At 43.6% G+C, this 15,032-nt stretch overlaps 1 protein-coding gene across 1 annotated transcript; it reads left to right on the forward strand.

The window, feature by feature from the left end:
• The first annotated feature begins 9,220 nt into the window (after positions 1-9,220).
• Positions 9,221-10,930, forward strand: LOC138645529 (E3 ubiquitin-protein ligase TRIM8-like). The gene has a single exon (XM_069734917.1). It carries the CDS (start codon positions 9,224-9,226, stop codon positions 10,220-10,222), a length of 999 nt encoding a protein of 332 aa, XP_069591018.1. The 5' UTR covers positions 9,221-9,223; the 3' UTR covers positions 10,223-10,930.
• The last annotated feature ends 4,102 nt before the right edge of the window (positions 10,931-15,032 follow it).

The raw sequence follows: 15,032 nt of genomic DNA on the forward strand, positions 1-15,032 counted from the left end.
ACTTGTTATCAGTATAAAAAGACACATGTGCACACCCTCAAACAGTCTGACTCCAAACTCCACTATGGTGAAGACCAAAGAGCTGTCAAAGGACACCAGAAACAAAATTGTAGCCCTGCACCAGGTTGGGAAGACTGAATCTGCAATAGCCAACCAGCTTGGAGTGAAGAAATCAACAGTGGGAGGAATAATTAGAAAATGGAAGACATACAAGACCACTGATAATCTCCCTCGATCTGGGGCTCCACGCAAAATCCCACCCCGTGGGGTCAGAATGATCACAAGAACAGTGAGCAAAAATCCCAGAACCACGCGGGGGGACCTAGTGAATGAACTGCAGAGAGCTGGGACCAATGTAACAAGGCCTACCATAAGTAACACACTACGCCACCATGGACCCAGATCCTGCAGTGCCAGACGTGTCCCACTGCTTAAGCCAGTACATGTCCGGGCCCGTCTGAAGTTTGCTAGAGAGCATTTGGATGATCCAGAGGAGTTTTGGGAGAATGTCCTATGGTCTGATGAAACCAAACTGGAACTGTTTGGTAGAAACACAACTTGTCGTGTTTGGAGGAAAAAGAATACTGAGTTGCATCCATCAAACACCATACCTACTGTAAAGCATGGTGGTGGAAACATCATGCTTTGGGGCTGTTTCTCTGCAAAGGGGCCAGGACGACTGATCCGGGTACATGAAAGAATGAATGGGGCCATGTATCGTGAGATTTTGAGTGCAAACCTCCTTCCATCAGCAAGGGCATTGAAGATGAAACGTGGCTGGGTCTTTCAACATGACAATGATCCAAAGCACACCACCAGGGCAACGAAGGAGTGGATTCGTAAGAAGCATTTCAAGGTCCTGGAGTGGCCTAGCCAGTCTCCAGATCTCAACCCTATAGAAAACCTTTGGAGGGAGTTGAAAGTCCGTGTTGCCAAGCGAAAAGCCAAAAACATCACTGCTCTAGAGGAGATCTGCATGGAGGAATGGGCCAACATACCAACAACAGTGTGTGGCAACCTTGTGAAGACTTACAGAAAACGTTTGACCTCTGTCATTGCCAACAAAGGATATATTACAAAGTATTGAGATGAAATTTTGTTTCTGACCAAATACTTATTTTCCACCATAATATGCAAATAAAATGTTAAAAAAACAGACAATGTGATTTTCTGGATTTTTTTTTCTCAGTTTGTCTCCCATAGTTGAGGTCTACCTATGATGTAAATTACAGACGCCTCTCATCTTTTTAAGTGGTGGAACTTGCACTATTGCTGACTGACTAAATACTTTTTTGCCCCACTGTATTTGATGCCTGCCTTTACATCTGTCCATCTCACGAGTTCTGGCGTCTCTAACGAGCTATGTGGGACAAGCAGGTGATAGCTAGGGTAAGTTACTTCAAACTTGAGAATTTGTCAAATCTGTGGAATCCCAGTTGGATATCAGAGGTCGTTGTATGAAGTGTAGACACCTGAGGGCGGATTTCAGGATCTGAGGAATCTTCTACTAGTTCAAAGGTTTCCAAGAATTGTTCTTCACTATATAACTGTTTTGGTCCTGAGAGCCATGTTGTGTTTTGTAGTCGACTATCATCAACTGCTCTAGTAATGCGATCTGCAGGATTCTGGTCTGTAGACAGTGTGAGGGGCGCAGGGTAGTATTTGGGGGTGAGGGGCAACTGTTCTCCCATCCCTGGCTCCCCACAAGAAGATAGTTTCCTGTCTGTCGTGTGGTGTGGGTGAAATAGTCTCTGCGGGTTCCACTGTCCCAGATCCAGATGCCGCCACACATTGAATGACAGACTCCGTGTCCATTTTTAACATATTAACTTTGCTCAACAAGTTCAGTTCAGTCACAGATACCGCACAGTAGGTTTCAATGGTCATAGTTCCTTCCACCTGTTCTGTCCCTTCCTTTCATGCAATCCTTGCCTCTGAAATGTACTTTTATACATTTTAGTCCAAAAAATCAAGAACACATTCCTATGTACAGATATACAACAAAAGACCTATAGACTATAAAAATCAGGTCCCAGAATGCTAAAGTTCACAAAATAGAAATTTATTATTGACACACAGAATAAAATATTACTTTCATCATTTATAAAGACGTGCCTCCAATCCAATAAACGGCTTTACATGACATGCGGATATATCACAATAAAAGGTATAATAGTTTTACAAGGTAACACTTATCATGATTACTTTACCTTAATCTTATAACTGATGGTTCTATATATGTACCATGAGGGGCCACTAGTGTGTATAGGGGGATCAGTTTGTACCACAGTAAATCATATATACGTAAATCAACTGAAGTTTTTGAACAGTAACCATTAGCCAAAAATCCTAATCCAAATAAACTTCCCCCATGTAGCACCTAAGTGATGCATAAGCCCAATTATGTAAGAATAGGCAACTATGGCTAACCCTCCAAGACATATCAAATGGCAACAAAGCCTAAAGCAAAAATAGACATGTCTATCACAGCGTGACTACATGCCCTAATATCTATAACATCCGGAAGGTAAAATACAAATAGTATGCATAATCATGGACAAGGACCATCAGTGACCCTGCTCACAAATCATAATTACCTCCGCACATGTGTCACAGAAAGCCGGTAACCCCTACGCGCGTTTCGATATAGATCTTCGTCTGGGGGCGAAGATCTATATCGAAACGCGCGTAGGGGTTACCGGCTTTCTGTGACACATGTGCGGAGGTAATTATGATTTGTGAGCAGGGTCACTGATGGTCCTTGTCCATGATTATGCATACTATTTGTATTTTACCTTCCGGATGTTATAGATATTAGGGCATGTAGTCACGCTGTGATAGACATGTCTATTTTTGCTTTAGGCTTTGTTGCCATTTGATATGTCTTGGAGGGTTAGCCATAGTTGCCTATTCTTACATAATTGGGCTTATGCATCACTTAGGTGCTACATGGGGGAAGTTTATTTGGATTAGGATTTTTGGCTAATGGTTACTGTTCAAAAACTTCAGTTGATTTACGTATATATGATTTACTGTGGTACAAACTGATCCCCCTATACACACTAGTGGCCCCTCATGGTACATATATAGAACCATCAGTTATAAGATTAAGGTAAAGTAATCATGATAAGTGTTACCTTGTAAAACTATTATACCTTTTATTGTGATATATCCGCATGTCATGTAAAGCCGTTTATTGGATTGGAGGCACGTCTTTATAAATGATGAAAGTAATATTTTATTCTGTGTGTCAATAATAAATTTCTATTTTGTGAACTTTAGCATTCTGGGACCTGATTTTTATAGTCTATAGGTCTTTTGTTGTATCTCTGAAATGTACTGTCTGGTCCTCCAAGCTTCCCAACGTTCTGACCCGGTTCTTGTCTGCGAATCCCCATTCAATTTCTCCTTAGGGGACGAAAATAAGGCTGGCTCCTCCATACCTTTTTCAGACCGTTGGTCTCAATGTTCCGGGATATACTACTGAACCTGGTTGTGGCCGTTCTCATGCTGCTCCCTTTTTTCTCTTTCCATGTTTTCCTTCATATCCGTGTGACTTTCAGCCCTATGGCCCTGAACTATTTTTCCCAGAAATTCTTATCTGATGCAATATTCCTTATCTACAACCAACTCACTAACTAACTGCTCTAAATCAGGAAGAGTCCCTCATATATCTACTCCTATCCCTCCCAACTGGGAAAATCCATAAAATCTTAACCGTTTCTATGCTGAACATATTTAACTTCCAGAACACTATTGTGCCCTATACCCAATCCTATTCTAAACTATGAACCCTATGCTATACCTATGCCCTGCACTTATCCCTAAACTTTCCCCTAATCCTGTTACAATACACATATGAGTAATTAACGTTAGTCATCCACATAAAGATAATGATAAAACCGTTACCAAAATATGTAAAAATTCTTCAGCATAATTCACACTTTAGCGAAAGTGTACCTGTTTTATTAGGAAGGGATGAAGGACATGAATTGTCCCTGACATACCGTTACAATAGGTAGTGCCACTGCTTTGGATGGATGGATCTTCTTTTTTGACGCAACTTGTTGTTAACATAAACATAGAACCACCTAGTTTAGTTGTGACTATAACCTAGGACTACTTACTGTCTGTATAGAACTCTGTCTTTTCCCGGTCCTTTTACAGATTTTCTCCTATATACAGAGCCCTCTTCAAGTCACCTCAGATTGTCACTTCAGATGACCATTTCACATATTTCATCTTCTAATTATGCCATGTTTTTGATGAAAAGGTGAAATTCATCTTCAGCTTTTTTAGCAGAGGCCTGAAGTTTTGTTTTGGGATGTTTGCCCCTCATCAGTTCAAAGCATGAGGTCTGATTTATCTACGTGAAAGACCACTGACAGAGGGTCTAAGGGGAACGGTTCTCCTGGTGTAGAATGCTAAACCGGCACAAGGAGACAAATAGGCCTTGCAATGGTCCTCTGGGAATTTAAATATTAAAAATAAACTTTCCTGAAATGCACCTGATTCAGTATCTTCCTCTCTTTTTTTTCTTTTCCAGTCAGTTGTTGTACAGCCAATTGACCGTATCAAGTCATGTTTGTGGTGGTCACTCCAGAATGAGGAATCGATAATGCTGAAATTCATGAACTTCAGCTAGGACCTGTCTACAACGAGCCCCCCTCAAGTATAACACCTCATTTGCTGGCTCTCTGGTGCTGATACAGCATTGCACCTTTCATCTTTAGTATCACTGTCCGCTTCTTCCTTGTGTAGTACAGGATATAGTCTACGGACACCTCTCAAACCGAGTGTAAAAATTGCCTTTGGCAACTGCAGTCCCACACTAAATTTAGGACTTTTGCCAACAACAAATGCCAGAAACTTAATTTCCATTGACTCTTAGTTTTGTATGTTCGCTACCAAGGAACCAGGCAGGAAACCCCTCCACTTACCATGGAGTACCAATCTTCCTTGAAGATTACGGTAAATAAGCCTAAACTTATCCATACTAAAGTTATAATGGTAAAGAGCAAACAGCTGTTCCGAAGTGTAACTAGGGGGATCACACAGTCCAAGTTTGTGGCTGTAGTGGTCACAGACATTCCAGGAACATTTGGAACCACTTGCCTAAACATAGCGTTGGGACACGTAAACTACCTGTCCGTGACAGCCACAGTGCGCGAGTACTGTCCCAACCACACACACTCTGATACTTCACTTGGTGCAACCGCAGATGATCATTCAATACCCCCACTGACAATTCATCCAACTCCAGTAGACATGTGAACACCATGTGTAGCGCCCCAGGGTCCTGGTCGTCGCAGTAATGTCGCTTTCCTCTCGGGGAGAGTGATGATACGTCTGAAGGCAATGAAAGACAGCTGAATCCAGGTATCACAAACATGCAACACATTTCACACTCCAGCCACCAGGGGGAGCAAAGGTTCTATTTACTAGGCCACTCCCCTCATTATATATGTAAACTGGTAGTTGGAGGGAAAGTTAGTTAGTTCCTGAGGGAGAGCTTCAGGGAAGCAGCTCCTGGCTGGAGTGGGTTCCTGTCAGGGAAGCTGAGGAGAAAGACACGGAGCTGTGCCTGCCCTAAGTGCGGCAGCATCCCAGAGAAAGAGACACACAGAAAGAGAACTGTATTGCAGCGAGCGTGAAGGAAGGCATAGCAAAGAAGTGGATATCAGAGAGGAGAGTAGCCGTGCCAAGGCTGCCTCCATCTGAGGCGCAATACCGGTAGCCAGAATACCGAGGGAGCACGGACCTCTATGCTTTGCTCCAGAGACTGGCAGGGCAGCTAATTGCAAGTTACCTGTCCGCCCATATACCCAGGAGGCACGGTGGCAATGCTCAGAGGCCGGGGCATGATACAGTCCCTAACCAAAGTCTCAAGCCACCAGTCATACGGGTTTTGTTCTATCCGACCACGGGAAACAGAGAGAGAGATATTACATCTGTGAGGACCTTACTGAGCTAATGCACTAAGGACCTACAACACTGCAGCGCAAGGGAAGGCTACTGATTTCCTACCTGGATAAGGGGACTCTGGATTTGCCTTCAGACCAAATGGACTCTGCCTGCCCTGTGATCTGTACCCTGGACTGAGGATTTCTGAAGCCTACAGTAAACAAGGTAAAAGACTGCAAACCTGTGTCCTCATTCTTCACTGCACCTCTCTCACCATTCTACCATCTATCTACTGGGAAGCTCTGGGGACACACTTCACCTGTGGGACGGTATACCATCTAGCTGCCATACCATCACCCCAGCGGACACCCTTAAAGCAGCGTCGGTCACCCTGACCGAATACCACAGGTGGCGTCATGAACACTATCCCTTTAAAGACCTTTCCCCAAACAAACACCTTTTACTGGACACCTCTCGGGCCATGGACCGGGTCAGCCACCGTGACATCCCTCTTCGAGAAGGACCCGGTACCGAGTACCCCATTGCCCTAACTCGGGGTGATCCATCTGCATAAATACGTGTAAAACACGTAATATTGAAAATCAAAATACTAAATCAAAAGGCGCACCAGAAGAGCTGGAAGGAACATGGTGGGCAGAAGATCCCCGAGATACAGTCTACACTGTTATGGACCTGGTGGTTAGGAGCACCCGGAACGACCTGATGGTTAAACTCACACAGGACAAGCTCTGGGAAGTGGGAGCTCTGCTGACCGCAACCCCTAATCCTATCACACAACTAGAAATAGCCGTGGAGCGTACCTAACACTGCCTAGACGCCTCTTCACAGCCTAAGAGCTAACTAGCCCGAAAGATAGAAAATAAAGCCTACCTTGCCTCAGAGAAATTCCCCAAAGGAAAAGGCAGCCCCCACATATATTGACTGTAAGTTAAGATGAAAGTCACAAACACAGAAATGAAACAAGTTTCAGCAAAGGGAGGCCAGACTTACTAGACAGACTGAGGATAGGAAAGGTATCATTGCGGTCAGCACAAAAAAACTACAAAAAGACCACGCAGAGTGTGCAAAAAGACTCTGCCACTCTGCATCCCAGAGCTTCCAGCTAGCAAGGCAAAATTATGATAGCAAGCTGGACAAGGAAACAATGAACAAATAATTAACTAGCAGGGACTTAGCTTCTGCTGGAGTAGACAGGTCACCAGAAAGATCCAAGAGCAACTGAACCAGTAAAAGAACATTGACAGCTGGCATGGAGTAACGATCTGAGTGGAGTTAAATAGAGCAGCCAGCCAAAGAATAAACTACGTCACCTGTGGAAGGAACCTCAGAAGCAGCAGCTCCACTCACAGCCACCAGAGGGAGTCCATGGACAGAACTCGCCGAAGTACCATTCATGACCACAGGAGGGAGTTCGATCACAGAATTCACAACACTACACCAGCTGTTTTAGACCAATTTCAGGAATTAATAGAATCAGAACTCACAAAGCTTTTTTTTACAGAAACATAGTGCTTCAATGGGGATTACAATTTTCCCTTACCATGGCTAATATTTTTATGGCAAAAAGGGAAGAACTATTTCTTATTTTTTCAAGATAATCTTTTCCCCCCTTCATATGAGGTGGTATGTTCGCTATATAGATGACCCTCTCCTGATACAGGAGGGAAATGAGTCAATAAAAATTTGAATCAATAAAAATGATATAAATTTGAAATTTACTCACAATCTTAATAGTATTAGCATCAACTATTTAGATATTACTTTGACTTCTTTAAAAAAAACAGGAATTATAATCCCCCTGTATAAAAAAGCCCCTATGGCAAACAATTCTACTCTCTCATCTCCACCAGGACTTGCTGCTGCTACATCTGCTTCTGTCGCCAGGCGTATTCATTCTGCAGGCGGCGCTGGTGATAGAAGACACATTGGAACCAGAAGTTCTGCACAGCACAGTCTCTGTCCAGCCATTAAGTTTACAGTGGCTAGGACCTGCATTGTTGTTCAGTCTGTGTGCTGTCCAGAAGAAGTTATCAGCCCTCTGCTCCGGCCAATTGGAGAGCACTACACCCTACTTTAGCTTCCAGCTTACTGCTGGAAGCTGCCAGATATAGTTTTGTGCTTCTCTTGTTCAGTCCTGTCTGTTAGTTCCCCGTTGTTTCATTGCTCCTTCTTTTGTCCTCGGGTTCTGTTTTCTGTCTATTCTTACGAATCCTTATTTTGTCCTTTATGCAACTTCTCGGCTTTGACCTTGCTTGGCGATCATTCCTTCGCACCTCTGAAAGCAGCCCTTCTGTAGGTAGCAATCCACTGGACCCATTTGTAAGTCCAGATCGCTATATAGGGGTTAAAGGTTGTCGGGGTTTTTCTGGAATCTGCCAGACGGAGTGGCTTGTGTCAAGTCTGCCGAGGTAGCCTTTCGGAGCTTGTGGCCTCAGATGTTACAGTTACTGGCGACATCACTGTTACAATTCCACCACTCATGGTGTCCTATGGATGCTGTGAATGACAGCTCTGCCGCCGTATGGGATCGAGGGCTGGCTGAGCTGTCAGGATTGTGAGTGACAGCTCTACCACCCAATCTGAGGCACAGGTGTGAGTATTGTGAATGACAGCTCAGAATCATTTTTGAGTGTATACACCTGTAGTAGACTGTGACGGAGTGTCCGAATCCAGGAGGTGAATACGCCTAAAAATGATTTACTGCAGAGCGAACGTCCATTCTGATAGCATCATTCCAATCTATGGCCTAGTCAGCACATACATCCAAATCCCATTTTGCAAGGGGGTATGGACGTAAGCCCAGACGAAGCCACCGACCACATGCCTAAACGCAATGTGAATTCACCCTATCATGTGAGAGAGATTACCAATATCTCTTGTAGCCAAAATCCCAAAAGCAAGAGAGTAGGAAAGGAGAGACTGGTAATGATTCTCGCATGCAGATGCTTTTGTCCAACCTGTAGATCCTCTTGTTTGAGTTGCATTGCCAAGGGAATAAAGACTGCTGGATACGTCCGCATTAAGCACATTTGATAAACCAAGCAGAAATCTGATCTTGAGATATGAGAGAGGGATCTGATGGTTGTAAAAGGCTGCAGTATTTACATAAAAATTCTGTCTCTCAGCTGTGGAGTTTCAGTGGCTGTGGAACATCAGTAATAATTAAAGAGTTCAAAACACAAATCATAAGTAAACCCAGTTTCTGAGCTGCAGGGTTCATAGTTTATTCTCAGAAAATGTCCACCCATCATATATAAGGAAACTATTTCGCTTTTGGTTCCTGCTTTTTCCCACCACAATGGCGTCTGCTGAGCTGAGGGACGAGCTGAACTGCTCCATCTGCCTGAGCCTCTATACAGACCCCGTATCCCTGAGATGTGGACACAACTTCTGCCGCTCGTGTATTGTGAGTGTGCTGGATGCACAGGAGGCGGCTGAAGAGTATTCCTGTCCTGACTGCAGAGCAGAATATCCGGAGCGTCCGGTCCTGGAGAAGAACCGAAAGCTGAGGAACATAGTGGAGCGTTTCTCATCTACTCAGCCTGATATGGAGGAGACCAGAATCTTCTGTACTTACTGTACAAAGTCTCCAGTACCGGCTGTGAAATCCTGTCTGCAGTGTGAGAACGCTCTATGTGGTAAACACCTCACAGCTCACAATAAGACAGTGGATCATTTATTAACAGAACCCACCGAATCCTTTGTCAACAAAAAATGTTCCCTCCACAAGAAGGTTCTGGAGTATTACTGCCCGCAGGACACGGCTTGTCTGTGTGCGTCTTGTTGTCTGGTTGGCGAACATCGAGGACACCGGGTGGAACTTCTAGATGAGGCTTCTGAGAAGAAGAAAAAGAAACTGAGGGAATATCTGGATGAACTAAACCCTCAAAAAGCAGATATTCAGACAAAAGTCCAAAATCTGCAGGCTTATAAGAAGAAGATCCACGAGAAAGCTTCCGATAAGAGAAAAAATGTCAGTAAGAAATTTATACATATAGAGGAGCGACTGGAAACGGCAGAAAAGAAAGTGCTAAGTGAGGTCTCCAGGCAGGAGGAGAAGATTGTATCCCAGATATCGCATCTGATCGAAAAGCTGGAAATAAAAGAGTACGAACTGTCCAGAAAAATTTGTCATGTGGAGGAGATGTCTCGTGTCATCGACCCAATAAGACTCTTACAAGAAAGTGACATTAAAATATTTGGTCATGGAGGAGATGAAGACACAGGAGGAGATGGTGGAGAGGTCAGTACTGAGGAGGATCTGGATGAGGTTCTGATCTCACTGACCTTACACTGATCTATGAGGGATATTGTCACCAATGTAACATCAGAGCTCGGGGTCCATGTCCCAGACATATTGCTGGATGTGGACACTGCTCATAGATGTGTGAAGATATCAGAAGATCTGAAAACGGCAACAGATTCAGATACCGAACAGAAGAGACCAGAATCACCAGGAAGATTTCTGTATTTTCCCCAAGTGTTAAGTAGACATGGCCTCTCCTCAGGACGACATTATTCGGAGGTAGAGTGGAATAAAGTTGGAGGTTGCGGCATTGGAATGTCCTATCCCAGTATAGAAAGGGAAGGACGACAGTCTTGTATTATATATCTTGATAAATCTTGGTGTTTGGGTATGTATGGTGATATGTATAAAGTATTTTACCATTCATTCAGATTAGCCCTCAGTGTAAAACAAACATGTCCAACACTTGGGGTCTTCTTAGACTATGAGGCCGGGCGTCTGTCCTTCTATGAGCTGTGTGACCCCATCAGACACTTACACACCTTCACCGCCTCCTTCACTGAACCCCTACATGTTATCTTCTATGTATTTCATGGAGCCTCTGTTACAATCAGAAGCTGAGGCCGATGTCGTCCACGTCACATTATAATTACATTATTCCTTGTCACATGGCCACATCTGTGTATAGTGAGTTATCAGCAGGACCCTCTAATAATACAACGTGTATGGTAGTTTCCTGGGGTGGGGAATTTTCTGTTGTATTTTTTTCCTCAGAGATCAGATGAAGAATTAATGATTGACCCAAACGGAGATATTAATGGGTGAATTGTCTTGACACTGATATAATTGTTAATTATTAAAAGGTTACTACTATCTTATAAAGTAGAGATATTTAGCCAAGACATGTCATAATCTTATGACTGCCGAGTCTCCCCAATGATTTTGAAACTTAAGAGGCTGCAGCATTAGTTTGGTGCAGCCTCCTGCAGATCGGAGCTCTGGACCCCACCGTGCAGCCCATCTTGTGGGGTCCACACTCGCCAGGTTGGATACTTTGGTCTCTCTCTATTGTTCCTGGAGATAATCTGAGCTCAGTGCTATGGAGCGGAGTTGAGCTCTGCCAAACAGAGGAGCCGAGAGATGGAGGCTGATGTCTTCATTCAAGCAAAGAACACAGGACTTTGTAGGAAGCTATAAGTTTTAGTGTCTGTCTTCTATGTTTAAAAAGTAATTAAATAAGAATATAACTTATTGCCATGGATTTCTCTACTCATTTCCTTCTGCCTAATGCTTCCACTAGAAACATTTATAGATTTACGTGAGCACCTGTGAATGTGATACATCTTCGAGGGGACAATTGCTGGGACCCAACTGACATCAGATTCTTCTGTATCTCTTATCGATGAAAACGGGAAGTGTTGTCACCTCTTCTGGTAGCAGGACCCCTGTATGTAAGGGAGGTCTCTGACCGAGGGTTGCTTTGTTATCCCTAAACATCGTAGAAAAGGATACTTGGATGGGTGTGTGTTGGTGATTCACATACATGCACCTGCAGACCGCACGCTGCCGATTTTGGTGGGAAGCCATGACCCAACAACGTAAGGATGGCTGGGAGACGCAGGAGTATTAAAATAAACTTTATTCTACTGGATGAACTTGTAAAACAAATATATAACTGGTAGCAGGTATAACGCTTTGGTAATAGTTCTCCTGCACAAAATAGATGTACAATGTTGATGGGTATAACTTGCGGTACGTAGCTTGTGAGGGACTTTACAACTGTACAGCAAGTGTCCCTGGGCACATCCATCCCATGATTATAAGAGTCACGTGGGTCAATGTGTGTCCTTGTGACTTCCCACACACAATCTTATGTTCCTCTTATATAAAGGTCGCTCTCTCAGCTGCTATTCCTTTTATGAATGTGTCCCATCCTGGCCGGTCCCATATTCCTTCACTAAGACCTCTAGGTGCTAGGGCAACCGCTTCTTGATTTAAATATTTGGCCCTGATAAAATAATAAAGCCTATATTCACCTCTCGTGCTGGAGCAATTCTATCGGTGTCTGCACTTGTGGTTCCGGGTTGTGCGGTTGCTGTGACATCGGCACCTAATCGGCGCTGGTGTCACGGTCTCCACCTTCATACACCAGGTAGCAGCTGATCTCGGACTTCCTCTTCATGCTCATTTCGACAGGTGGCGGGGGACAGTGATGCCGGCGTTGATTGGCCGCCGACGTCACGTGTCACAACAAAGTACTGCAGTGCGCAGGCGCCGGGAAAGGTCAGAGAGGCCCGGCACCTGCGCACTGCAGTACTTTGCTCTGCCCTCAACAGGGCAGACAAAGTACGACTGCGCCGAAGCCGCAGCGTGAAGACAAGAAGAGGACGTGATCCTATGAAGTTGGGAGGCCCCGGACCGCGACGCCCATCGGACCGGACCGCCCCCAGGTGAGTATAATCTAACCTCTTTTTCTCATCTTTCAGGATACATCGGGGGCTTATCTACAGCATTACAGAATGCATTACAGAATGCTGTAGATAAGCCCCTGATGCCGGTGGGCTTAGCTCATCTTCCATTTTTGGGGTGACAGGTTCCCTTTAACATCGAGAGCAAGCCAGATTCCAGTAACAATAAGATAGCATATTCAAACTCAACCCTAAAATTCCTACTATTGCTTTTATTATCATTGGTTCCTTATGCATTTATTTTTTTCTATTTGATATTGCTACATAATTAGTGTGGAACATACCTGAGTCTTATATACAGTAGGGTACCTAAACTTCATCATAGAGATCCTATGTATTAATGCTACTAATTTGTACATATGTACGTAGTCCCTGATCATATATCACACCATAGGCCTTGCCCAAATAGGACAGCACTGCAGCACCTCAATGCGCGTTTCGCTGACACAGCAGCTTCGTCAGGAGGTAGCCAGCAATACACAATACTGGCTACCTCCTGACGAAGCTGCTGTGTCAGCGAAACGCGCGACGAGGTGCTGCAGTGTGATCGCTATCTTTCTACTACAATGGCCGCAGGTAATAAATATATTCAATTCTGAGCATGTTCTATGAGATATAGCCCATTTATGCCTATTTGGGCAAGGCCTATGGTGTGATATATGATCGTGCCTATTTATGTTAGGTGGTGTGTAGCGGCCATGTAGATCCACAACATATGGGATTCTATTACATGATATTATATCTATATATATATCTGTCCTTATTATATCTTTGTGGATTAGTAGTACTTGGATAAGTCACATTCTCTATTTTGTCTCTGTTGCTGGTTAATTTCAGTCCATGTGCAGCGGAGCTGTTTCTTTCACCTCTGTTGCAAATTACATATGTGGTTATTTTTAGTGAGATTTATTTATATTCTATTTGATTTTCATGGAATATTCCTGTTTGATATTCTAATAAAGGTATTCATCTATTTTATTCAATTTGATCGTGTTGTGACTTCACTGTCTCTGTTGGCTATGGTATATGGAGTGGTTGGGGTGGTGGAACAGTAAAAGTTTGCCTTGTTTGGTCGATCTTGTTTTTGAAGTAGGTGGCAAAGTCCTCAGAAGAGATGAGGGGAGCTGGAGGTGGCAGTGGTGGGCGGAGGAGAGAGTTAAATGTGCTGAACAGTTGTTTTGGGTTGTAGGATAGTGAAGATGCAAGGTTAGTGAAATAGGTCTGTTTAGCAGAAGGGAGGGCTAGTTTGAAGGCAAGTGTAGCTTGTTTGAAAGCGGTGAAGTTGTTTTTTTCCAACGCCGCTCCGCAACCCTGGATATTTGTCAAGAGTTTTTTGGTGAGGTTGTTATGCCAGGGTTGCCTATTGATTTGTTACACTTTGCCATGGATGAGAGGGGCGACTGAGTCTATGGCTGATGTGAGTGTGTGTGTTGCTTTACATTGCATAAAACAACAAAAAAAAACACAATAAAAATAAAAAGCAACAATAAACAACAATAAAAAGACTTGTATCACTATACAGTTTATATGTGGGATGCAGTCAATGTTTTGAAATAATTTGTTATGGGGTCCACCCACCCTGGTCCTCTCGCATCTCCCCATCCTATACATCGGGTGACTACTTTTCTCTATACTCTGACATATGAAGATGTCAATAATTTTCTCCTGTGACGATAGCAGGTACGTAATCGATATTAGAATGTAGAGGAACGAGTTCTCACTCCATTGTTTCTGGTACAAGTCCCTAGAGGGGTGCGTGACTGTGCCGGAGAAAAATGTGTGTTTCAATGACAATTTTAGAAGACATATTAATGTCCTCAGCAGGGATCTATCACGTTGTAGCTCAGGTCCCATTATCTGGTTAAGGAGGGAGATTAGACCCCTATATATTAAAAAACACTTTTGAGTTCTGTAACAACTTTTTGCCTTCTTTTTAAAAGTGTTCTGAACATTAATGGGATAAGGTGTTAAAATGGTTTGGTGGTCTTCCGACATATCGACCAGTTAGTGCTGACCACTTTGTTTCTAAAGGGCTGTGTCCATGTCACGTTTTTCAACTACGCTTGACGGATACATTAGAAAGCCTAAAAAATGGACGTATCTACGGAGAAAAGATCTGCACAACCTCCATGAGCTGCCATACAGGCGCTGTCAGGTGTAATATGTGCAAATATGATCATTCCTCGATCCCCGACAAGTGTTATGTTCAAAGTCCTGTGTCTGTTATCAACTGGCGGTTTTAAATCAAGATCATCAGTAAAAAGAACTGTGTTTAACAACTATGGCCTCTCTTATGTTCTGTTACTTGGACAGTAGCAGCCACCACCAAAGAGTTCACCATGCCCAGAACAGCCGGGGATCAAAGGTTATCAAGGTGAACCCTCCACACATCT

Source organism: Ranitomeya imitator, chromosome 7 (assembly GCF_032444005.1).
Source record: "Ranitomeya imitator isolate aRanImi1 chromosome 7, aRanImi1.pri, whole genome shotgun sequence".
NCBI lineage: Eukaryota > Metazoa > Chordata > Amphibia > Anura > Dendrobatidae > Ranitomeya > Ranitomeya imitator.